The sequence below is a fragment of the Portunus trituberculatus genome, chromosome 44 (genome assembly GCF_017591435.1).
Source record: "Portunus trituberculatus isolate SZX2019 chromosome 44, ASM1759143v1, whole genome shotgun sequence".
NCBI lineage: Eukaryota > Metazoa > Arthropoda > Malacostraca > Decapoda > Portunidae > Portunus > Portunus trituberculatus.
In genome coordinates, this window is record NC_059298.1 from 32,047 (window position 1) to 58,667 (window position 26,621).

Here is a 26,621-nt window from a genome sequence, read left to right on the forward strand (position 1 = left end):
GTCAATGTTTTGATTTTCCTGTATAATCAATGCCAGATCTTTTTCTTCTTTAAATATTTAATAAATTAGTCTTCATTATTTGTTCCTCTCCCATCAGATGGTTATTTTGCTCTTTCCTAGTTCCATTACATGACATTTCTTGGCATTGAACTCCAATTTCCACTTCTTACTCCACTCATAGATTTTGTTTATATCTTCCTGTGACAGCAAACAGTCCTCCCTGGTTTTGATAACTCTTAGTAGCTTTGCATCATCAACAAATAAATTAATATAACTGTTTATCCCATTGCTAATGTCATTTATGTAAATCTGAAACATAATGGGGGCTAACACTGACCACTGTGGCACTCCGTAAGTTACTTTACCCCAAGATGAGCATGTATCTCTGATCACAGTTCTCATCTCCCTGTCCTTCAAATAATCCCTTGTCCATTCTAATAAAGTTCCTCACAGTCCTCTTATGTTCTCTAATTTCCAAAGTAGTCTTCCATTGATTACATTGACTTTCTCACAATCGACTAATCTCTATCTCAGTTCTGTGTTTTCTGTTATCAGTCTGTCCTACTTGTCCATTAAACTCGACTTCACTCTGTCATGTACCTTATCTCTCTTTTCACGTTTATCAACCTCCTCATATTGCCTCTTTTGTCTTTAAATCCAGAAAGGTCCTTATCCATAGTATCCTCAGTCAATCTCCTTAGTCCAACAGGTGTTTCAATAAATTGCTGATTTTCACAACATAAGTGTTTGTTTTGATGTCATGCATCCAGCCGCTCCACCCAGTTCCGTTTCTCTCTCCATTTTTCTGTTTATACTGTATACAAATCTTATATATTATGGAGACAGGAGAACCCTATGGCCCCCTATTCCCCTGCACATACGTCTAGGTCAGGCTCCAATACTTGCTGGAGTGCTTTCCCTGGGAGCTGTTTAGCAACATCTTGATGATCTGGCATCGTGACAGTGCGTGTTATGTATAAGTATCATTCTTTTCTACATAGTGTTCACTAGGCCAACGAAGTTCTTTACTTGCTCATTCTTCCTGTGTAGCCCAGGTGTGCAACTTGCACATACTAGTATGTGCACTTAGAATTAAGGATCTTTGAAATAAACATAAATCCAAATATATAAATAAGAAAATAAAGAAAAGGAAAAGGCACCTGCATACTTGATTTTACTTGATTTTCATTTTTAGCTGTACACTTGAGTTTACTTTACATTGGATATTAGCTATCATGTACAAAGTCATTCTTGTCAATGTGTTAGATTATAATGGTTATTTATCTCAAAAACTCCTTTTTTTCTTCTGAATAACTTGGAAATATGCTTCCTTCCTTTTTATGCTTGGATACAAATCACTGATGTATATTTGACAAAGGAGTGGAGATGACTGCACACTTGACTCTCACTGCCATCTAAGGTTACTGTAAGTATTTTGTAATTTGCCCATTTAACTTCATAGTTATTTTCTAATGAAATGGATGCACTTATCCAATAAATGCAATTTATCATAGCCATTTTTAATGTAACAATTATTTTTTAGGTTGTGACAGATTTACTTACTGTTTCTTTAGGTATATTGTTGTTAAAATTAAATATGGTTTAATTAAGGAAAATAACTTAAATAATTTGGCATCACTCAAAAATATGAAAATGTATAAAAATTTCCAGAAATATCTTTAAAGTTGGTAATACAAAATTATCTGCATTCTGCTAATATTTCAGTGCTGATCTGCATTTTATATCTGGGAATAGTTTACAACTAGCCCATGTAACAACATATCTTTTATTTCTCTATTTGTCTGGTTACAGAATTAATATAGTACAGTATTGATGTCAGTTTTGAATATATATCTACAATTATAAACTATGGAGTGTTATAGGTTATAGGATCCTTTATTTCCACATTGAGAATGTTGTCACAGTGTATTTGGTATTCACTTCTATATTGGATATTAGAGAAGTATACAAGTGTAGTTAGCAGTTATTCATGGTAATTTACAAAATTTATTTGTAGGTTGAATTAAATCTTTGATTAAATTCTCACAACAAATTTTTGTGAAGCAGTGAAATGCATAAATTTGATTTGTCAGCTGTATGGGGATAGAAATTTATCTGCTGGTACAGGTAGCAGATATAACTAAGTTTTTCTTGTATATATCTGTGATAATTGCCTCAAATTTTCTAACACTTAAACTGACAAATTTCAGGTGGATTAAGATATTAATTTTGAGTTTTGTTTCAGTATAAATTACTCAAGATATGTCTTATAGTATAGTTACTGCTGTCTCTTCTTAGGCCACTGACCATGGCTTCATAAGTTTGTAAGTTTATTAGGAAAAGGGGGGGGGATATTACAAAAGAAGGGGTGGGACAGTACAAGATACAAAAACAATGAAATACAGAAATACATAAATAAGTCAAAAGTAGCCTGGCAGTCCAGCCTGCTGTTATTTTGAATATCTTGAGTAAAAGAGTGAAAAAAGAAAAAGAAAAAGGGCATAAATAACAATAATGGCAAAGTAACTGTAAGCATAGATACATGAATACATATCAGAAAAGCATAAGGTCACAAACATTTGAGAAATATAATGTGAAAAAAGAATAATGAAAACCAGCTATATCCAGGCGGTTATCCATCCAGGTCTGCACAGTGTCGCTTAACGTCACTTATTGCACTACACTGTACTGTTTCACTTCACTTCACTTTTTCCTTTTTATGCGTCTTGTTCTTGTCGGGTACCGGAATTTGTTGCCTTTGTTGAATCCAGTAATCGTCCCCTTGAAGGTCTCGCTCTTGTAGTGGTAGATGCTGGACAGTGCATCTTCGAAGACAGTCTTGGAGCATTTGTTCTCCCTCATCCACCTCATGTCCAGTGATTCAAGGAGAACTGTGGACAGGGTCTACTGTTGATGGTCGTGGTTTTGGTGAAGATTTTAACTGGATTGGGACTGCTGAAGCAAATTCGTCTTGTAGTTGCCTTATTTTCTTTGCAGCATAGTGTGTCTTCATCGTCATCCTTGTCCTCATGTTCACATAGTCTGGGGCGAGGGATGGTGGCTGCAACTGGTGGTTCGTTGGCCCCTTATGTGTGTTCCTCAGGGGATTGGGTTCCTCTTGTTGCCGAGATGGGGGTGACATCCTTGCTGGTGTTCACCAGGATATCTACTTCTTCCTCATTGTCCTCATGCTCCTCCACCTTGTTCCCAGGCTTGTCTCCCACTACTGTGGTTGGTTCAGCATCTGCTGGGTTGTTCTTGTGGTCATCATCATCTCCTCCCACTTGTGTCTCTGTTGGTGCCTTGGTATTTTTCCTCCCAAGCTGGTTTCATTGCAGTGGTTTTGACATGTGTTGGCTGTGTAGGGTGAAGGCCAAAAGGGATATGTGAATGGCAGGGAGGCCATTGTGGTGCAGAAGTAGAGGAATAAGGCTTTGCAGGTGATGATGATCAGCTCCTGCAATAGCCTTAGCAGTGTACACACAGGTCAATATCTTCTCCTGCATGTGTTCCTTTTGAGCCTTGGTTGTCTTGCGCGTGCACCTCGATGTGGGATGAATGGGTGTTTCTTTCCTCACCATGTCTCTTGCCTCAAATCCCTTGATACCATGGTGGACAATGAAAATGACCTCATCGCCTTCTCATGGACGTTTCCACTTCAACTCCGTGAAGTCTTTCTCTCTCTCTCTCTCTCTCTCTTTTTTTTTTTTTTTTTTACGTAGGGAAGAGGGCCAGCCAAGGGCAAAAAAAAAAAAAAAAAAAAAAAGTTAGAAAAAAGCCCACTTGAGTGCTGGCTCTCCAAAGAGTACAAAAAGTGCCAAAACTGTCAGCCAGAATTATGGGAGCAAATGGCTCAATACCTCCCTCTTAGAAGACAAGTTGTAGGAATTCGGAAATACAGATGCAGGGAGGGAATTCCAGTTTACCAGTGAAAGGGATGAATGATTGAGCGTTCTGGTTAACTCTTGCATTAGAGAGTTGGACAGAATAGGGATGAGAGGAAGAAGAAAGCCTTGTGCAGCGTGGCCGCAGGAGGAGGGGAGGCATGCAGTTAGCAAGATCAGTAGAACAGTTACCACGAAAATAGCGATAAAATATAGAAAGGGATGCAACATTTCGGCAGTGAGAAAGAGACTGAAGACAGTTAGTCAGAGGAGGGGAGTTGATGAGACGAAGAGCTTTCGATTCCACCCTATCAAGCAAAGCTGTGTGACTGGAACCCCCCCAAACATGCGAAGTACTTCTGTCATTCCTGTGCTGCCTGTCCCCCACCCCTTCTTCTTTATGGTAGCACTCTCAAGTAATGTACGTCTGGCAAGTTTCTTGGTCTTACTTTTGACTCGCCTCACTTGACATCAGCATGCTCTCTCTCTCAAAGATACTGCCTTTCACCATCTTTGTCACCTAAATGCCCCCTCCTATGTGTCTTTGCTTTCGTCACATACTGTGCTGGTCTTTTCCATACTTGATTATGGCTGACATGTATATTCTTGTGCCTCCCCCACCATCCTTAATCTCCTTGACCCTGTTCATCATCTTGGTCTCTGCTCTGCTTTCAGTGCCTTACGATCTTCCTCTGTGGAGAGCTTGTATGCTGAATCTAGCCTTCCTTCTGTTCTCCTTTGCTGGGCACCTCTCTCTCTCTCTCTCTCTCTCTCTCTCTCTCTCTCTCTCTCTCTCTCTCTCTCTCTCTCTCCACCGTTATGCCCTTCTTTTCAATTTCTCTCCTCCACTTAACATATTCTTTCTTCTCTGTCTGCGGTCTTTGCCTCTCTTCCTTTGCCTGTAGTACCATATGGCCTTTGCTGTCTGGTACATCCCCCCCTCATATTATAATTACAATTATTTCATGTGAAGACAATGGCAGGCTGGTATAAGTATACAGTACAACTTTAGTTACAAACACCCTGGTTTACAAGAAATCTAAGACATGAGACATTGCTCACTCCATTTTTTGCTTTGACTTGTGAACCAAAATCTGAATTGTGAGCTAGCTCTAGGTACACCACCGCTAGTTGGTGCAGTGAACGCCAAGCATCCTGTGTCTGATGCATTTCCCTTATCCCCCAAAACAACTTGGAAGTATTTCTCATTTTGTGCTTTTTGTACTGTTATTTAACCACACTTCTTTTGTCTAGCCATAGGTCCAAAGCAAGTGAGTAGCAAAGGTCAGTGCTGAGAAGAAAAAGTGAATGATGTCAATTGAATTAAAAGTATGAAATTATTGGAAAACATGAGTAAAATATGAAGTAAAACAAAAAATGTAGCAATTAAGTCGAGCAATAAAGTGAAACATTAGAGTATAACCAATAAGTTAAGTTCATCATAAGGGAGAGTTCATGGCGAATGAAAATGATTGAGAAAGCACAAAACAAACTCTTCTCATATTCACCATCCAGCTCTGCTAGCATTTTCCATTAGCTCAAGTCGTGTGACCTTCAAGGTGAATATAATGCCTATTTTTTTAAACTTTCTTTAATTACCATATTTGACAGCATATAGGACACATGGGTATATGAGATGCACCCCCTATTTAAGCAGGTAAAATTCAGGAAAAAATTTTTTGTGTATTTAAGTGTATACTGTGAAAGCAATCTAGTAGCACATTACATAAGCAGAAAACATTGCTGCAAAAGCAATGTCATCCTCAAGTTCTGGCCAATGTGGGGCTTGGCAACAATTGTTATGTTTAGCTTTCCATGTACTGTACAGTTGGTCTTCTTGCTGTCAACTGACATGTATATTTTTGCTGTAGATGGTGGCACAAAAGCCCTTGCTGCTGCTCTATTGCCATGCTTCTTGATATAATCTACCACTTGTAGTTTGTAGAGGATCATGTAGCTCAATATTTTTCCTCCTGCATCCATTACGGTGGGGTGTTCATGTGTTTTATGATTGGATCGGATATAGAGTTAGTGAATAGCCTTCGCAACTCTGATGTTGTTTTCTCACTTTTGTTGTAGCAGGTTTATCTATTTTCTCTTTGTTTCATAATCAACTTTTTTTTCATTATCAACTTTATGATCATAAACTTTAGTGTTACTCCTCGCTGCCAAATGGTATCAAGTCATGATTTTGATCAATTGATATTTATAAACATTGGGATCAAAGCCTAACAGGTTAGATAGGTTTCATTTTTATGATAATTCTTTTTGAAGTAATAATATTCAAACAATAAAATAATGATGCATGCAGTTAGAGTAGGTAGAAGTATTAATCATAAGTTAGGCTAATGAGTGTCAGGGAGAAGATTAACCAACGGGAGGTCTCAACTTCGCATATTAGATGTAGGATGACTTTTTGAACCTAACTTTGGGAAAAAGTGCGTCCTATATGCCGTCAAATACTGTATGTTTTATTGTTTTTATACAATAATTTTTATTTACAAGTACTTTTTTCTTAGCTAAAAGAAATTGAAAAATAAAAAAAGGGTGTGTGTTTTGGGAGACTGGTACAGGTATGTGGCATTTCAATGAGGAAAATTTATTCAAGTTACGGGTAAATTGAGATACAAGCTCCATCACAGAACGAATTGAACTCGCAACTCAAGGTACCACTGTATAGTTACCAATCATAAATTCTACAATGTGCTTGATTTTAACCATATAATATCCAAATGCAAAATGTCATAAGTCATTAGTGTCCATATTTCAGTCATAATTATCTTTTTTATAAAAGTAATATGTTACACAAATCTGGATACTAAGGCAGGCACTGTTCCTTGGTGTACAATTTTAGATTATGGTATTTATTAAACACCATAATGTCTTAATTTAGCCAGCACCATTCACTATACTCTCTCATGTTTTATCTTTTAGTTACTCTTTTACCCAAATTAATATTATTATTTCTTTAGCTGCTTATGAAAACACAATGGCTCTTATGGCCAGTAGTTGTAGTAAACATCTTATTTTATACTGTAACATAACACATCATGCATTTTGAGTTCTAAGAAAACAAGGATACATTTTCCTCTTACTTTTTGGCAATTGTAATGCACTGTTATAATGTAGTACATTTCAGAATAACATAGGGTGCATCTGTGCAAATTTACTTTTCGTAAGCCAAATGTTGAAGTTCTTTATCTTATGAAGCATTCTCTTACCTTTATTACTGACCTTCAATAATTTCATTGTAATAAGGATGAGTAATATATTTACAAATTTTTTTCTTTTGATATATTCTACCTTATTCTTTCCTTAATATTTATCCCACCTGATGATAGCTGTTAGTTATGTAAACTCTGACGACAGTATGCACTGCCACTAAGAAAATAATTTATATGTATGAATGGGAGACCAAAATAATACTCGTTTTGTAAAACAGCTTCATACTTTGCTGATATCTGTATCAGAGTTAGTTTAAAGGCTATTGAAAAAAGTTAGATTAGACTGTCAAGCTGCTGCTGATGCTACATATTTTCAATTTCTCATCATGGATTAATATGTACTAATGTATAAAACTATTGTTACTTTTATACTTAATATGAAGGTTTATATCACTGCTATATGAATAACAGTGTTTACATTTTTTTTAATTGAATTTTTTTTTAAATACTGAAACCTTTAAGAGAGAGGATCAAGAAAACACGAAACTGAATTTGTACATTGCTTACAACAAGCATATGTTATGAGACTTGAGAGCCCATAGTAAATGGGTAGAGAATTATCAAAAGACAATATCTTGCTTTGATACCATTATATCATTCTCATAACAGATTATAAAAATAAAATGAGTAATTAAAATTATGATTACTTCAGAAAAATATTGTGCTGCAAAGTAAATTCATTTTGTGTATCTCAAGGCCTACTAGAACAAAGAGCTTTCATCTTTGTCCTTACATTCTCAATCTTGCATGTAGTAACTAATTCCAAAATTAGCTCTTGTTTAAGGAAAGGCTTAGCTGAGCTATAAATATTATTATTCTTTGCAGATTAACTACCTGATTTGCCTATGCTTTTTACAAAATCTATTCAGAATGAAAACTAACCCTTCCTATTTCTCACATAATTGCAATACAAATATCAGAACATGTACATAATTGTTGAAGAATAATCAGAGACAGTCATACACTGTGGGAAGCTTCAGCATCTTCCTTTCAACATTACAGTCATTATAGGATTCAGAATGGTTGTCTTATGTTTTGGCACCTTTTCATCTATTACCTGAAGCATTCCCTAGTGCATGAACACTAAACAAAATAAGACTTTCTTCCCAGTTTCTCTTACTGAACTGTGTGATTCATCATTGATTTCTACCCTCCCTTACTCTACTTGTTTTCTTGAAATGAGACCTTTCATAATATTTCATACTCAAAGACTAGACTAAATAATATTTGTTATTTCAGCAGACATAAAACTACTTGGTGTGGAGCCATACATGAAATATGTTATACTTTTCCATAAGTTCCTTCACACTTGTTTTAAACGAAATTATCTTATAATTCTTATACTGTACTGTAAGATAAAAAATAATTTATGGTCATATTTCTGTATTTCTAGTTTATAAGCCTACATAATGAAAGACAAATTTATTTTCAGCAGGTGACAGATATTGACATTAACTGTGGCAAACACTTCCTTTGGCTGTAGTCTATTGCCTGTCACTTGCCCATTCACTTCACACAATTCTGTGTAAGTTTTGATGAATTCAGTAAAATTCACAAAGTTCCTTATTTTTAGTTATTTCACAGGGAAGAGACACTTTCTTTGCCTTTTTCATTTTGAGAAGCATCTAACACAATCTTATTCTCTTCAGACTCTTGCATTACTACAGCAAAATCTTTGGGTTTGATATCAAGAACAATGCCAACACCAGCATCTGGTGATACAGCTTCATTTTCACCTTCTTCTGGTACTGAAGCTAAGTATTCTTCATTGGTGGTGTAGGTGACCTGGCAAGAGAATAATCACTGATATATGGCAGCATTTCAAGTAGAATATTCTACATGTGGAATAATAATTATTCTTAAAATATACAGTAGTAGTAGGAGTAGTGATAATAGTAGTAGTATTACCATTACCTATTTCATGAACAAACTGTACAATGAACACAATAGAATTTGAATTTGTCTAAGTTCATATATCTTACCGGTCTGCTATCTTGGCTACATAAACGTTGAACAAATGGGACTGCACAATGTAAGCCAGCACACACAAACAGAAGGGCACCCGCAGAGTAGAATGAGATGTCGTAGCTATTTGTAGCATCATATATGCTTCCTGGTGAGAGAAAAAAAAAAAAAAAAAAAAAAAAAAAAAAAAAAAAAAGGCATCAGTTATTCACTCTTCTACTACTATATTCATAGCATTAGGCTCAAAACCAATTTCTGTATTTAGAGATATACAGTATGCTGCTATTTCATTATAAGTATTACATGCAAAGTGTAGGCAAGATCAATGTGTACCTTTTGAATATAATAGAAAAATCAAATTAGTGTAGTGTGCAAATACATATAGTACAAACTTAAATGCAATTACAATATGACAAGCAACCTCCAATCAAATTAACAGTTAAATATCTTAATAAATACTATTCATAGTGACTGCAAGAAGATATTTACAAAGATACTTGAAAAAGAATAAGGCATATCATTTCTGCAAACTTTCACCTGAGCTATTTCTTTTACATGCGATATTAGTTTTCTATTTCAGTGTCATCTGCAGCTGGCTTAGGAATAATCTAACAAGTTTCACCAATGATGATTTGTTCATGTTCATCCACAGCTCCTTCATTGCAAGCTAAAGGTCCTTTCAATTGATTACCCTGATCTATTGTGTTGTATTTTTATTTTATTTCAAGTATTTCCATATGATATGCTTGCTAGAAAGAGGTTCTCTAATAGGATATACCAATTCAATAACTAGAGTTCTTCCAAAGAAAATACTGTTATAATGATTTTTTTCTTAATAGGTTTGGATTTTCATTCTCTAGTGTAGAACTTGTTGAACAATGATCTGACATAATTTCATGTTAGGCAATTAATGCTCCTTATTCTCAGTGTAGTCTTTCAAAATGTACAAAAGGTCATATTTCCTCATCAGTATGGGTGCTAGATGTAATGCTGTCACTACACGTATGTGATGTACAACTATCTTAGATCTGTGGTTACATGAATTGCAGCATGTTATTTTCCTATTTATTTTCCCTATATTGCTATCTTATTTAGATTCATTCTGTGAAATATAAAAGTGATTTAAGCTTATAGGTCTTTTTAAAAATTCTGGCCTGACAAATAATATACAGCTAATTTTTGTATCAGAGGATATAGCACACTGACATTTCCTAGGGATAATAGCTGGCAGCCAAAGGCAAGCACTGAATGGACAGGTCATCACTCTCATCTCACTTATTCTTGTCCAATAATGTATGCAAAAACTTTGTTGCTTAAATGCTTTTGTGCACTAAGTAAATATTTGTTTTGCAGCCACAGTATAATGAACACAAAGCATATCTGCAGCTTTCATTCATAAACCAAATTTACTGATACCCATTTCTGTACAAACCTTTACAGTATACAATTTATTTATACTATGAAGCATTTACTAATACCAATTTATATACAAACCTTCACCTGTATACATAAAAAAAGGAAGAAAGCATATATATATATATATATATATATATATATATATATATATATATATATATATATATATATATATATATATATATTCATAAGCATTAGCCTATATTTACACACTCACACATATTAGTCTCTTGTCATAAAAAAAAAGATAAATTGATAAAAACAAATAAGCAATACAGCTTAAGCACATATTATATGACTATAAATAGTATGGTGTGTGTGTGTGTGTGTGTGTGTGTATTTACCTAGTTGTAGTTTTACAGGGCCTGGGCTTTACGCTTTTTTGGCCCCGTCTCCATATTTACACTTATCCAATTTTTCTTTAAAACTATGCACACTCGTTGCTGACACCCCTTCTACACTCAAACTGTTCCACGTCTCAACACATCTTTGTGGGAAACTATATTTTTAACATCTCTCAGACATCTTCCCTTTCTCAGCTTTTTACTATGCGATCTTGTGCTTCGAATGTCATATTCTTCTCTCAGGATCAGTTTCTCATTATCCACTTGGTCCATTCCGTTGATCAATTTATAGATCAATTTATAAACTTGAATCAGATCTCCTCTCTCCCTTCTCTGTTCCAGGATTGGTAGATTCATAGCCTTTAGTCTCGTGTGTGTGTGTGTGTGTGTGTGTGTGTGTGTGTGTGTGTGTGTGTGTGTATTTACCTAGTTGTATATTACAGAGTTCAAGCAGGGCTCATAGTGACCTGTCTCCATGTCTATATTTATCCAACTTTTCCTTAAATTTGTGCACACTTTCTGCTTCTACAATCTCTCCACTCAATCTGTTCTGAATATCCACCATCCTCTGTGGAAAACTAAACTTTTAATGTTTCTCAAACACTGATTTTTCTTGATCTTCTTGGAGTGTCCTTTAGTTTGCCCACCTCCATCCTCTGTCAGTGATACTAGATCTTGTCTATCTATCTTTTCCATATGGTTACATTGTTATTAGATCACCTCTTTCTCGACCGTCCTTCAAAGATGGTAGTTCCATTTCTTTCAGTCTTTCTTCATAGGGAAGATCCTTTATTTCTGGCATCATCTTTGTAGCAGTCCTTTGGATTCTTTTTAGTTTCTTGAAATCTTTCTGCTTGTATGGTGACCACACCACTGCTGCATATTCTAGGTCTTATCATAGTGGGTATGATCTTTTTCACCATACTCTTGTCCATATAATGAAATGCCACCCTGATGTTAGCTAGTGTCTTGGATGTTGAAGCAAATAACCCAATGAATCAGTGTGTCTTGTATAATCACTCTAGGTCTTTTTCTTCACTACTTTTCATCATAATCTCTTCTCCATTTTGTATTTCCATGTAGGTCTTCTATAACTTTTACCCATTTCCATTATACGTATGGCATTTCCTGGTATTAACTTCTAATTTCCACTTAGTATCTTTCTGCAATTCCCTACAGTCTTTGATGTTTCTTCCTACTCCAAAAAGGTTTGCATCATCCACAAACAAATTAATGTAACTACTCAGACTCTCTTGCATATTGTTAATATGAGGCATTCAGAATAGTAGTGACATAAGCACCACCCTGGCTGATTTTGAGGTTTTTATAGCATTTTCTTTGTCTCGCCTTCAGCTTTCCGAATTTGCAACGTCCAAGTCAAAATTTGGCCCGCAACATGGTCAAAATTCCCATTCTTTGGAGGGGTACGCATGGCCGTGCAGCCATAAAAAAAAAAAAAAAAAACTCGCGCTCCCTCAATAATGATGTATGTACTCGGGCAGGCAATGGGAGGTCTGCATTTTCACCCAGAATGTCTCAGCAAGCTGTGGTATAGCACTATCTTCTTCCTATTGTGTTTGGCTCGCATCTGTGCCGTCAGAAGTATCATGGCAATAAGGGTGAAATTCCGCTAGTAGTGAAGGCATTAATTGACCGTATCATCATCACATTAAAGTGCATTAAAGTGACCTCACAGTGAATTTTACACCAACATATCTCCACCCGGGCAGCTCAGCGACCAATGGAGAGGCAGGGATGCAGTGACGTGACTGACAACAGCCAATGAGAGCCCGCCATTGTTGCTCCCCTCACTCTCCCTCTGCCCTTACTTTCATTCTTCCAATCTCCACCCTTCTGCACGCACGCATGCACGCACACACACACACACACACACACACAGTAGCTCAGTGGTTAGAGTGCTGACTTCACAAGCCAGAGGACCGGGGTTCGATTCCCCAGCCGGGTGGAGATATTTGGGTGTGTCTCCTTTCACGTGTAGCCTCTGTTCACCTAGCAGTGAGTAGGTACGGGATGTAAATCGATGAGTTGTGACCTTGTTGTCCCGGTGTGTGGTGTGTGCCTGGTCTCAGGCCTATCCGAAGATCGGAAATAATGATCTCTGAGCTCGTTCCGTAGGGTAACGTCTGGCTGTCTCATCAGAGACTGCAGCAGATCAAACAGTGAAACACACACACACACACACACACACGAGCTTTACACAGTAACTTTTATTTTTTTATTATTTTTAAGGGTGGAGGTTGTTTATTATTAATATTAGTATTATTAATTTTTCATTCCAAAAATACAGGTCCCCCCGGAGAAACACAGTTAATGAGCAACTTCAGAAAGTAATTACATTTTGCTTACAATGGTTGCAAAGCCTTGTTATAGAGCTTCATTTTGCAAACAAATTAGAGCTTTCTACCTCATCTCAGTAAAAAGTTATTGCGTTCTGAATGTTGCAAAACTTGAACTGCGTATTTCTCTGTTTTATTTTTATTTTTGGCACTTACATCACTACTATTCTGAACGCCTCATATACACTTGGAACAGCACTGAACCCTGTAGTACACCACTAGTGTACTACAGCTTTTTATAGACCACCTAACCAGTCAGCAGATGTAGACAACCTTATGGTAGATGAGATAAATAGGGGGTGTACTAGTCAGACAATTATCTAAGGGGATTTTAATCTTAAGTCAGTAAACTGGGAGAGGATGGTAGGAGATGCTAGTGAAAATAAGTTTATGGAAAGTTTTCAGGATAACTATTTAGTGCAGATGGTAGATAAACCTACTAGGGGGAGGAAGGTTTTAGACATAGTTACTAACAAATATTGAGCATTGTTTAAAGGAAGTTGAGGTAGGAGAGACTTTAGCAAACAGTGACCATCATATAATTAGATTTATCATTAATTCCAGTAGGGATAATATAGTGAATAAGACTAGAGTCCCAAACTATCAGAAAGGCAATTATGGTAGGTTACGTCAGTTATTAGGAGAGGTAAACTGGGAAGATAGTTTTGGAAATAAAACTGCACAGGAGATGTGGGATATTTTTAAGGTTGTAGTAAAGGGTATAGTGATGCAGTGTATCCCTTACAAAGATATAAGGCAGAGAAACAGGAAGCCATTATGGTGGACTCACGAGATAGGTAGACAGATCAGAGAGAAGAAGAGGGCATATAGAGAGTTGCAGAAAAGTGGGGAAGATGTAGATTTGATTAGGTACAGACAGGTCAGGGATGATTTGAGTAAGGTTATAAAAAAAGTAAAAGGCAGGCAGAGATAAAACTAGCTAGAGCTGGGAGTAAAGATCCCAAAAAATTATATAGTTATTACAAGGTCAGTGATAAAAGAAATAAGGATAGGATTGGACCACTCAGAAAAGATGGTGTAGTAGTGGATCAAAATGAAGACATAGTAGAATTATTGAATGAACAATTTTCTTCAGTATTTACTAGGGAAAGAATAGGAAATCCTGTTACAAACAGTGCGACGAGTAGTTTAAGAGCTTTAGAAAATATTGATATAAAACCGGGAATTATTAGGAAATTTATTCTTGAACTAGACGATAGGAAAGCTAGTGGTCCTGATGAGCTACATGCCAGAGTACTTAGGGAGGGTGTAGACAGTATTTCTGAAGCACTTAAGTTAATCTTTGAAAGATCACTTAGGTTTGCTGAGATACCTCAGGACTGGAAGTTAGCTAATGTTACACCAATATTTAAAAAAGGTAGGAAGGATGATGCGAATAATTATAGACCGATCAGTTTAACTAGTATAGTATGTAAGATACTAGAGAAAATCATTAAGGGTAGTATTTGGGAGCATTTAAATGAGAATAGATTAATTAGAGATACCCAACATGGCTTTAGATCAGGGAGGTCCTGTCTTACAAATTTGCTCGATATCTTAGAATATATTACCAAGGAGTTAGATGATGGAAATAGCATAGATGTTATATATCTAGATTTTAGCAAGGCGTTTGATAAGGTACCGCATAGGAGGCTAGTGTACAAATTGAGACTACATGGGATAGGGGTAGGTTAGTTGATTGGATTAGTGAATGGCTTTCTGATAGGAAACAGAGTAGTATTAAATGGGGCAATGTCTGAGTGGAAGGAAGTGGTTAGTGGGTACCCCAAGGATCAGTGCTAGGACCTCTTCTTTTCTTGGTGTACATTAACGATTTAGATATAGGAATTAGTAGCAAAGTATCAAAGTTTGCAGATGATACTAAGATAGCATGTGCAGTACAGGGTGAAAAGGACAATTACAGAATACAACGAGACCTGGACAGGCTGATAGCATGGGCAGACAGGTGGCAGATGGAGTTTAATTCTAAAAGTGTCAGGTTATGCATTTAGGTAAAGACAACACAAACTTTAGCTATGAGATGGAGGGATGTTGGCTAGAGGCAGTAGAGGAGGAAAGGATTTAGGAGTAGTGATAGACAGGACTATGAAATTTTCAAAGCAATGTTTAGAAGCAAGAAATAGGGCAAATAGGATCCTGGGTTTTATAAATAGAAATGTTAGTTATAAAAGTAAGGAAGTGGTGCGTAGCTTATATAATTCCTATGTTAGGCCCCATTTAGAGTATTGCATACAGGCCTGGTCACCCCATTATAGGCAGGATATCAACATGTTAGAAGCAGTTCAGAGAAGAGCAACTAGGATGATACCAGCATTAAAGCGCCTGGAGTATAGAGATAGATTAAAGGAATTAAACATGTTTTCATTTGAGAGGAGATGTATAAGAGGGATATGATAGAGTTATTTAAAATGTTCTCAGATACAAACTACATAGATGTGAGATCTTTCTTTACCTTAGAGGAGGGAAGTAGGACTAGAAATCATGGCAGGAAGATTAGAAAGCAAGGCTACAGGTTAGATATAAGAAAATATTTCTTTAGTCATAGGGTGGTAGACTTCTGGAATGTATTGCCAGAGAGGGTTGTAAATAGCACTAGTTTGACAATGTTTAAAAACAGATTAGATAAGCACTTAAATTTATTAGATTTATAATTATGTATAGCACTGCATGATAGTTTTTATAAGAAATTTACTATAGTTAAACAAGACATGATCCCCATGTATGGGGATCACAGATTGTAAAGGAATTCGCTGCAGGACTTAGCCCTGTTAATGGGCCAAATGTTTAGAATTAGTATATAATGTATTGTGTACTTGTAAGTGTATCTTTAAGTACTGATGACGAGGTCGCTGTGCGACTGATACAGGATAACCTAGATGGGCCCTGGTGGCCCTTTGATATCCTATTATTTATGTTATGTTATGTTATGTTAGTGACTCTGGTCCAACTAGATGGGGTGCTTCTTATCACTGTCCTCATCTCCCTATCTGTTAGGTAGTCTGTCATCTATTCCAAGATATTTCGCTTTATTCCACTGATGTGTTCCATTTTCCGTAGGAGTCTTATACATATGTGGTACTCTATCGAAGGCCTTTTTAATGTCCAAATACACTGTGTCGACCCATCCATCTCTCCCTTGTACTTTATCTATTGCTCTTGTATTAAAGCTTAGTAAATTTGTTATGCATGATCTTCCTTTTCTAAAACCGAATTGGGAGTCATTATTTAATTTTCCTCCAGATATTCTAACCATTTTTCTTTAATCAAAATTTCACAGATCTTTACCACAACACTAGTCAGTGACACTGGTCTATAATTTAGGGGCCCAGTCTTTTTTTCTCCTTTGTACATTGGGACTATATTGCTCTTTTCCACTCCCTTGGTACCTTCCCTTCCATCAGAGAGCTGTTGATCACACAACAAATTTGTTCCACCAGTTGTTCTTTACATTCCCTCAGTGTCCATCCTGACACTCCATCTGGCCCCATTGTCTTCCTCACATCCACCCCTTCTAGCAGTTTATTGATTTTTTGCTTAGGGACCAGTGTTTCTTAACCCTTCTTGTGTTGCTTGGTTGTTTGGTTCTATGAAATCTCTTTCTTCATAAAATACTCATTCATAAGTTCACTAATTTCTTCTGTTGTTTCATATATCCTATTTCCCTTAATTAACTTAGTGATGATCTCTCTGTTTGTCATTTTTCCATTTATATGCTTATAAAAAAAGCTTGGGTTCCTTTTCACTACATTCTTTTCCAAATTTCTCTAGTCCTCCCTTTTTATACTAATGTATTTGTTTCATGCCTCTTTATACTGCTTCCTATTTGCTTCCTTCCGTTGCTTCCATAATTTTTTCCAAGCTGCATCCTAACACTTTTTCTCTTTTATTTATTTATTTATTTTTTTATTTATTTATTCATTTTGAGCACATATAGCATTATATCACATGTGTTTTCTTTATTTTACTCATATTCAGTAACATATCTCCTGTCTAGGAATATATCATACTTCTCTTGAACTGTCTTGCCTTGCATAATTTCCTTCCACTCAATACTACCAAAGTAGCTTCTCAACCCTTTAAAATTTCACTTAGCATGGTTCTGTCTTTTTTGCTTGTTTCTCTCATTGCATTTAAAAAATTCCTGATCCTCTAAGTCAATTTCTTTGACCATCTTTCTTGGTAATTCATAGGTTCTCTGACAATATTGTTTATATATTTTTCTGGAGATACATTATCATGTTATAATTCCCAAATCTTTTCTTCTTTGGTTCTCTATACTTCTACCACTCTCATGGTGTAGGATCTTGTGTCTATTTTAACTTTTTCCTAGTTCCATCACTACATTTCTTTGCATTAAATTCCATTTCCCATCTCATACTCCAGTCACATATTTTATCCAGGTCTTACTGCAACATTTTACAACCCATATTATTTTCCACTTTTTTCAGTAACTTTAACATCTGCAAATAAACTTATATAGCCGTCAACCTCATCCACCATGTCATTTAATATACATATATTAGGAACATTACCAGGACCAGAACTATCCTTTGAGAACTCTTTTCGTAACTTTGTATTGTAGAAGTCTCATGTTTCATCCTTAATTGTTTTCATTTCTCTCTCTCTCTTAAGAAATCTTATATCCCTCTGCAGATTTTTCCTTGCAAACCCCCTACACTTTTGATTTTTCATAATAATCTCAGGTGGGGTACTTTATCATATGTCTTTTTCAGGTCTAAATAGACACAGTCTGCCCACCCATCCCTCTCTTGAATTATATTAATTGTTCTACTGTAAAACCTTGTAAATTTGTGACACAAGATCTTCCACTTCTGAAACTAAATTGGCATCCAATCAAAGTGTATGTTTCCTCTAGATATTTCACCCACTTGTCTTTAACAATTTTTTCACATATTTTAGCAACATTTGCTAGGGGCACCCGGTGTGTAATTCAGCGATTCTTCTTTATTATTACTTCCTTTGAAAATTGGTACTTTATTAGCTCTTCTATAGTTTATAGGGACTCTTTCCCCCCCTAAATTGAACATAGTATGACATGATGCATTATTTCAGTCAGCTGCTCACTAAACTCCTTCATTATCCAACTTGATACTAAATCGGCCCCCTGAGATTACATCCTATTCCCTCATCATTTTCTTAATTTCTTGAATGTTCACTTTGAATTACTCAAACATTGCCCTTGTGCCATACCCTTTCTCCTCCAAAATTGCTTTCTGTGGTGAATACTAACTGGAAGCATGTGTTCATAATTCTGCTTGTGGCAGAGCATCTTTATACAGTGTCATTTATCTATAGTCTATACATAGGCGGTGGCATAGTCGATAAGGTGGTGAGCGTGGGATCGGGCAGACGTCCACGCGTAGGTTCGAATCCCACCACTTACAGCCTTAAAACACTTTGCCATTTGTCAAGTGGTTTAAAGTTACCTACATATCACCATGATACCCAGGTTCTAGGTGGTTACACTCAAGATGAGCTTGGGCGGTGATATGGGCCCTAATATGGGTACCACTATAAATAAAATTGCCTCCATGAATTCTTTCCAATTAATACTACCAAAGTATTTACTTCATCCTTCAAAATTTGTCATGACATGACTGAAGTCATACATTTTGACTTAGAATAGATGACAGACTACCTAACAGATAGAGAGATGAGGACAGTGATAAGAAGCACCCCATCTAGTTGGACCAGAGTCACTAGTGGTGTACTACAGGGTTCAGTGCTGTTCCAAGTGTATATGAGGCGTTCAGAATAGTAGTGATGTAAGCGCCAAAAATATTAAAAAAACGGAGAAATACGCAGTTCGAGTTTTGCAACATTCAGAACGCAATAACTTTTTACTGAGATGAGGTAGAAAGCTCTAGTTTTTTGCAAAATGAAGCTCTATAACAAGGCTTTGCAACCATTGTAAGCAAAATGTAATTATTTTCTGAAGTTGCTCATTAACTGCTTTTTTCTGAATCTCCCAGTTCAACTTTAGAAACTACATGATCACTTTTCCCACTGGGCTATGACAAGGTTCTTTTTTTTTTTTCATGAATATCAGGCCAAGTATGGATAGTTCTTCTTCTCTATACCTTGCATAATCCTTTACCCATTGGTCCATTGTATTTACCATTGCCAGTTGTAGCACTTCTTCCCCCCATTGTCCAGCATAATTAAGTGGAGTAGGCAGTAGTCACCTGCCGCCCGGTGGAATACTCCAGGAGAGGTACTTACGGGGATGTAGGCAGTGCTGCAGATTGAGTGATTCCCCGTGTCCTCTCTTCCCGGTTCCCTTTGTGGTCTCATTTATACAATTGAGCAGCTGCAGCCTGCCCTCTAAAGACAACTTCTACTACTTCCTACACTACACTACAACACCTTACACTTTTACACTCTCTTCAAATCAAAATTTAATAATGGCTTCACCACGCCCTGCCTCGGAGTCCCCCTCTGGGGAGGGGACCATAAATGTCCCCAGGTCGGACTGCCCTCTGCTGTCGACCTTGGGTGTCTTGACACTTCATCTAATACTTTCACTATCAATTTCTGCAACATTCGTGGCCTTCGTTCTAATTTTCAATCTGTGGAACACCACCTCTCCTCTACTAAACCTCATCTTCTCTTCCTAACCGAAACACAGTTGTCTGTGACTACTGACAGCAGCCCCTTTTCTGTTCCCTCCTACTTGCTCTATCCTCATTTTCAATCCAAAGCTGGATGTTGCGCATACGTGCGTAACGACACCACTTGCTCTCGTGCCCACAATCTTGAATCTTCAGAATTTTCTACCATCTGGCTAAGACTTCAATGTCACTCTCTAACTAAATTCATCTGTGCTGTATACCTCTCACCTAATTCCTCTGACTATGTAAAATTCTTTGACTATTTGACTTCCAAGGTGGAGCACATCTTATCTCACTTTCCTTTGCTGAGATCTCCATTTTAGGGATTTCAATGTTCACCACCAGCTTTGGCTTTCATCTTCTTTCACTGACCAACCTGGTGAACAAACCTTCAACTTTGCTATCCTTCATGACCTAGAGCAGCTAGTGAAGTTCCCTACCCGTATTCCTGACCGCCTTGGAGACACGCCCAACATTCTTGATCTTTTCCTAACCTCCAACCCTTCTGCTTACTCTGTTAAACTTTCCTCTCCGTTGGGCTCCTCCGACCACAATCTAATTTCCGTTACCAGTTCTATCACTCCAGTGCAGCCTCAGGACCCGCCTAAGCGGAGGTGCTTCTGGCATTTTAACTCTGCTAAGTGGGAGGAACTAAGGCAGTACTATTCTGATTTCCCTTGGGATGATTATTGTTTTCATGTCAGAGATCCTTCTCTTTGTGCCGAGCGCATAACAGAGGTGATTATCTCTGGCATGGAGCTATACATTCCTCATACTTTCTCTAACCCTAAAGCTAAAAAGCCTTGGTTTAACTCTGCTTGTTCTCGTGCTGTCAATGATAGAGAGGCGGCTCACAAACGGTTCCGTAGCCATCCAACTGCTGAAACTCATGCCCTATATATTTCTGCCCGTAATCATGCCAAATCTATTCTCCAACTTACTAAAACTCTTTCATCAATAGAAAATGTCAAAGTCTTTCCAATTCTAACTCCTCTCGAGATTTCTGGCATCTAGCCAATAATATCTCTAACAACTTTACTTCTTCGTCTTTCCCTCCTTTACTTCATCCAGATGGCTCTACAGCTGTCTCTTCTTTTCTAAAGCTGAACTCTTCGCTCAAACCTTTGCTACCAACTCAACTTTGGATGATTCTGGGCATATTCCTCCTACTCCTCCACCCTCTGACTACTTCATCCCTAAAATTAAAATTCTTTATAAAGACGTTTTCCTGGCCCTCTCTGGCCTTGATTCTCGGAAGGCTTACGGTCCGGATGGAGTCCCTCCTGTTGTTCTCAAAACTGTGCTTCCGAACTCGCTCACTGCCTGGTCAAACTCTTTCATCTGTGTCTCTACTTCTATTTATCCTTCTTGCTGGAAGTTTGCTCACATTCAACCTGTCCCTAAAAAGGTGACCACTCCAATCCTTCTAACTACCGCCCTATAGCTTTGATTTCCTGCCTTTCTAAAGCCTTTGAGTCTATCCTTAATAGGAAGATAATGAGGCATCTATCAGCTCACAACCTTCTCTCTGATTGCCAGTATGGTTTCCGTAAAGGCAGATCTACTGGTGATCTTCTTACTTTCCTAACTGAATCTTGGTCATCCTCTTTAGGGACTTCGGTGAAACCTTTGCTGTCGGCCTTGACATATCGAAAGCCTTCGATAGAGTCTGGCACAAATCTTTAATTTCTAAACTACCCTCCTACGGATTCTATCCTTCTCTCTGTACCTTCATCTCCAGTTTCCTTTCCGATCGTTCTATTGCTGCTGTAGTAGACGGTCACTGTTCTTCCCTAAAACTATCAACAGTGGTGTTCCACAGGGTTCTGTCCTATCACCCACTCTCTTTCTATTATTCATCAATGATCTCCTAAATCTGACTCAATGCCCTATCCACTCCTATGCTGATGATACCACCTGCATTATTCAACAGCGTTCAACAGACGCCCAACCCAACAACAATTAAATGACTCAAGGCGAGATGCTATAGGACGCCTAACTTCTGATCTTTCACTTGTTTCTGATTGGGGCAGAGAAAACCTGGTTTTGTTCAATGCCTCAAAACTCAATTTCTACAACTATCTACTCGACATAACCTTCCAGACAACTATCCTCTCTTCTTCAATAACACTCAACTTCCCTCTCCTCTACATTAAACACACTCGGTCTATCCTTCACTAAAAATCTAAACTGGAAATTTCACATCTCTACTCTTGCTAAATCAGCTTCCAAGAAGTTAGGTGTCCTATGGCGTCTTCGTCCATTTTTCTCTCCTCCCAGCTGCTTGCTCTGTACAAGGGCCTTATCCGCCCGTGTATGGAGTATGGCTCTCATGTCTGGGGATCCACACACAGCTTTACTAAACAAGGTGGAATCTAAAGCTTTTCGTCTTATCAACTCTTCTCCTCTAACTGACTGTCTTGATTCTTTAAGTCACCGCCGCAATGTTGCATCTTTATCTGTCTTCTACCGCTGTTTTCATGCTGTCTGCTCTTCTGAACTTGCTAACTGCATGCCTTCCCCTCCTGCGGCCTCGCTGCACAAGACTCTCTACTTCTTCTCATCCCTATTCTGTCCATCTTCCTAATGCAAGAGTTAACCAGTATCTTCACTCCTTCATTCCCTACACTGGTAAACTCTGGAACTCTCTACCTGTGTCTGTATTTCCACCTGCCTATGACTTAAACTCTTTCAAAAGAGGAGTGTCAAGACACCTCTTACGTTAACTGGACCCTCCTTTTAGATTTTTTTTGTTTTTTCTCTTTCTACTTTCTTCTTAACAGGGCCTGGCAACCAGCGGGATTTTTTTTTTTCCAACACTTTGTTTGCCCTTGGCCAGTGCCCTTGTAATGTAAAAAAAAAAAAAAAAAAAAAAAAATAATGATTTACTTCCATTTTTTCCCAATTTATGTTTATGCAGTTAAGTTCTCCCACAAGTAGTGCTTTTCTGTCCTTCTACATGTTGTTCAAGCATTTTAGCACTTCTTGCATTTCCTTGTGCTTATTCAGCCTCTATATATTAGTCTTTCGTGGCATATAATTATGTTACTAGGAGTCTCCTCCTTTCCCTCCCACTGGTCCTAACTATTATACTTAAAACCTCAGCCAATCTATCTCCATATTGTACTTCTTCCATGTATATATCCTCTTGAGCCATTATCAATACTCCTCTTTCTGCCTCTTCCCTTCTAGCTTTCCTCCAAACATTATATCCCTGTTCTTTAAAATTTTATTAGATGCCTTCACTTAACTTTGTTTCATACATACCATATCTAGTCTTTTTTCCAATATATACTCTCACTTCCAGCACTCATGATATTAATCTGTCTATGTTTCTATACATTACTCTTGGTGTCTTTCTTCCCCTTCCCGGATATACCATTTCCTCATCGTCATGTCTAGTATTCTCCAGTAAAATTTCTTCTTGTTCTGTCCTCTTTTTTTTTTTTTCTTTTTTTTTTTCCTTAGCTTCATTTCTCAGTTTTCTCCCTTTTTCCCTTTTTCACATCCTTCTTAATCCAAATGTAGTTACATTCTGTATTTTCAGCCAGTTTTCCTGTCCTCTCTGAAATTTCTTTGACCCCCACTTGGTATCTTATTTGGATTTTTAATGGCCTTTTTAGTTTCCTCACTATATTTTCCAAGTCCATATATTTCTTCTAGTCTCTGTTCCCCTACTTTTTTTTTTTTTTTTTTTTTTTTTTTACATTACAAGGGCACTGGCCAAGGGAAAAAAGTGTTGGAAAAAAAAAAATCCCGCTGGTTGCCAGGCCCTGTTAAGAGGAAAGTAGGAGAAAGAGAAAAAACAAAAAAATCTAAAAGGAGGGTCCAGTTAACGTAAGAGGTGTCTTGACACTCCTCTTTTGAAAGAGTTTAAGTCATAGGCAGGTGGAAATACAGACACAGGTAGAGAGTTCCAGAGTTTACCAGTATAGGGAATGAAGGAGTGAAGATACTGGTTAACTCTTGCATTAGGAAGATGGACAGAATAGGGATGAGAAGAAGTAGAGTCTTGTGCAGCGAGGCCGCAGGAGGGGAAGGCATGCAGTTAGCAAGTTCAGAAGAGCAGACAGCATGAAAACAGCGGTAGAAGACAGATAAAGATGCAACATTGCGGCGGTGACTTAAAGAATCAAGACAGTCAGTTAGAGGAGAAGAGTTGATAAGACAAAAAGCTTTAGATTCCACCTTGTTTAGTAAAGCTGTGTGTGGATCCCCAGACATGAGAGCCATACTCCATACACGGGCGGATAAGGCCCTGTACAGAGCAAGCAGCTGGGAGGGAGAGAAAATGGACGAAGACGCACAGGACACCTAACTTCTTGGAAGCTGATTTAGCAAGAGTAGAGATGTGAAATTTCCAGTTTAGATTTTTAGTGAAGGATAGACCGAGTGTGTTTAATGTAGAGGAGAGGGGAAGTTGAGTGTTATTGAAGAAGAGAGGATAGTTGTCTGGAAGGTTATGTCGAGTAGATAGTTGTAGAAATTGAGTTTTTGAGGCATTGAACAAAACCAGGTTTTCTCTGCCCCAATCAGAAACAAGTGAAAGATCAGAAGTTAGGCGTCCTTCAGAAGTTAGGCGTCCTATCTTATTTTAATTTTTAATGGCCTTTTAGTTCCCTCACTATATTTTCCAAGTCCATATATTTCTTCAATTTCTTCTTCTAGTCCGTGTTCCTCTTCCTCATCCAGAACCATTGAAATAATTTTCTTAACCATCTCCTACTCTTCCTTTTCACTCACAAACTTCACTGGGTATTTCTTCTTTTTATCTACTGTGTCCCTCACTAATTTCCTTTTCTTTAATTACTTGTATCACTTTATTCTTAGTTTTTTCTTGTATTTGTTGCTTAATCACCTTTGCAAAGCTAACTTAATCATTCTCTTGTTCTTTTTTTCATGCCTTCCTCCAATCTTCCAGCTTTGTTTCACTCATCGCTCCTTCCTCTGTCCCCACCTTAGTGTTCTGCCTTTTCCTTTAGTATCTCCAATGCTGCTTCATAGTCCTTACACTTCTTAAGGGCACTGTTTTCCTCTCTCATTTCTTCCAATGTTATCCTCATCTTATTGTTTATCTTCACAGTTTCTCTAATTCACCACATTTCACTTTCAGCTCTTGATTTTCTGCAAACAGCTGTCCTTGCTTCTCAAGTATTCTGGCAATCATCTCCCTTGTACACATTATCTCTTTCTCCATTGATATTTTTGTTGTGTTGGTTCTTCATTTTTTAGCACCCAAAAAATTCCTTTTCAGTACTCCAATCCCCTGGTTGTCTCAGTCCCAATGGTCTCTCTTTTGCCTTGGCCTCACTCCTTTGTTTACATGGCCAGCAGCACCGTCTACACTTTTTTCTGCTTCAAACACAAAGCAATTCACTACAGTTATGGAGACAGAAAACACTACCTACTATACCCCTCTCTACCCCTGCAATACTTTACCCGGCCTTTCTGTGTTAAGGAGTTGGCTGTATATATCCAGTACTGGAGCTGTTGTTTATATGTCTGCTCTCTGCAATCTCTATGCTATGTGTGTGCATGAGTGTCAGTGTTTTTACCCAATTGTGATATAAGGAAAAACTGTGCTTCAATTTTGTCAGTCTCCATAGAGTGTGCAGGTGTGTATGGGTAGACAATGGAACAGGAACAGCATTACATTTTCATATAACTCAATTCTGCTTGTATGTGTACCAGGATTGAAGAAAGTTTGAAGATCTATCAATCAATAATAATTTAAAGAGAAGTCCCTGTTTCAAGAAAAAAAAAAAAAAATAAATAAAATAAAATAAATAAATAAATTAATTAATTAATAAAAAAAAAAAATAATTATAATAAATAAAAAAAGTAAATATAATAATAGAATAAAACAAATCTTGTGTGAATATCACATCCTGACCTTTTCTTAGGTCATTGAAATATTTAGAGAATAAAACATGTGCACACACACACACACACACACACACTGCCCAACTGCCACAGAGTGAAGGCATTGCTAAGCAGCTCCCAGGGAAAGCACTTCAGCAGGCATTGCAGCCTGACCTAGACATATGTACAGGGGGGTAGAGGACCATAAGGTTCTCCTGTCTCCAAAATAAATACAAAAATTTATACCATACAGAACAGAAAAATGGAGAGAGAGAGACAGAGCTAGGTGAAGCGGCCAAATGTACGGGACCAAAACAAACGCCATGTTGTGAAAACCTGAGATTTATCGAAACACCTGTTGGAGTGGGGAGATTGAGTGATGATAATATGGACAAAGACTTCTCTGGATTTAGAGAGGAAAGAGGCAATATGAGGAGGATGATAAACATGGAAAAAGAGATAAGGTACATGACAGAGGTGATGCCGAGTATGATGGGAAAAAAAGGACAAAGTGATAAAAGAAACCACGGAACTAAAAGTGACGTTAGAGGAATGTGAAAAGTAAGGGAAATAAATCAAAAGATGAAGGAGGAGATGCAGGAGATAAAGAAACAAAATGATATACTAAAGCCTACATGTTACAACCATGAAGACTCCTTAAGGAGCCAACAGAAAAAAGTGCAGGATGGGGAGGACAAAGTAGAGAATGGAATGAATGAGTGAAAGCAAATTGAAGGAATTACAAAATGCATGGAAACATACAGGAAAAGGCAAAAGTTAAAATTTCAGAGGTACTAAGAAGGCAAATTCAGGAAAAGACAAAGGACACTGCTGTACAGTACAAGTAATTAAGGAAAAAGAAGCTCTAGTGAGAGATACAGTGGATAAGAGGAAATGTTTCTTAAATTTTGGGATG

General features: G+C 37.4%; 1 protein-coding gene across 12 annotated transcripts in view; it reads right to left on the reverse strand.

Annotated features, from left to right (window-relative positions):
* Positions 1–6,462: 6,462 nt before the first annotated feature.
* The window catches only part of LOC123518851 (monocarboxylate transporter 1-like), a 132,128-nt gene continuing 111,969 nt past the window's right edge, over positions 6,463–26,621 (reverse strand). For 9 of the 12 annotated variants that reach the window (XM_045279891.1, XM_045279892.1, XM_045279890.1 and 6 more), the window contains 2 exons: positions 9,091–9,221; positions 6,463–8,893 (listed from right to left, as the gene is read on the reverse strand). In XM_045279891.1, the coding sequence (XP_045135826.1) occupies positions 8,687–8,893; positions 9,091–9,221 (338 nt within the window). In that variant the 3' untranslated portion in view covers positions 6,463–8,686. Of the gene's footprint in view, positions 8,894–9,090; positions 9,222–26,621 lie in introns of those variants that run through there. The other 3 variants (XR_006678900.1, XR_006678899.1, XM_045279900.1) reach the window with 2 other exon arrangements.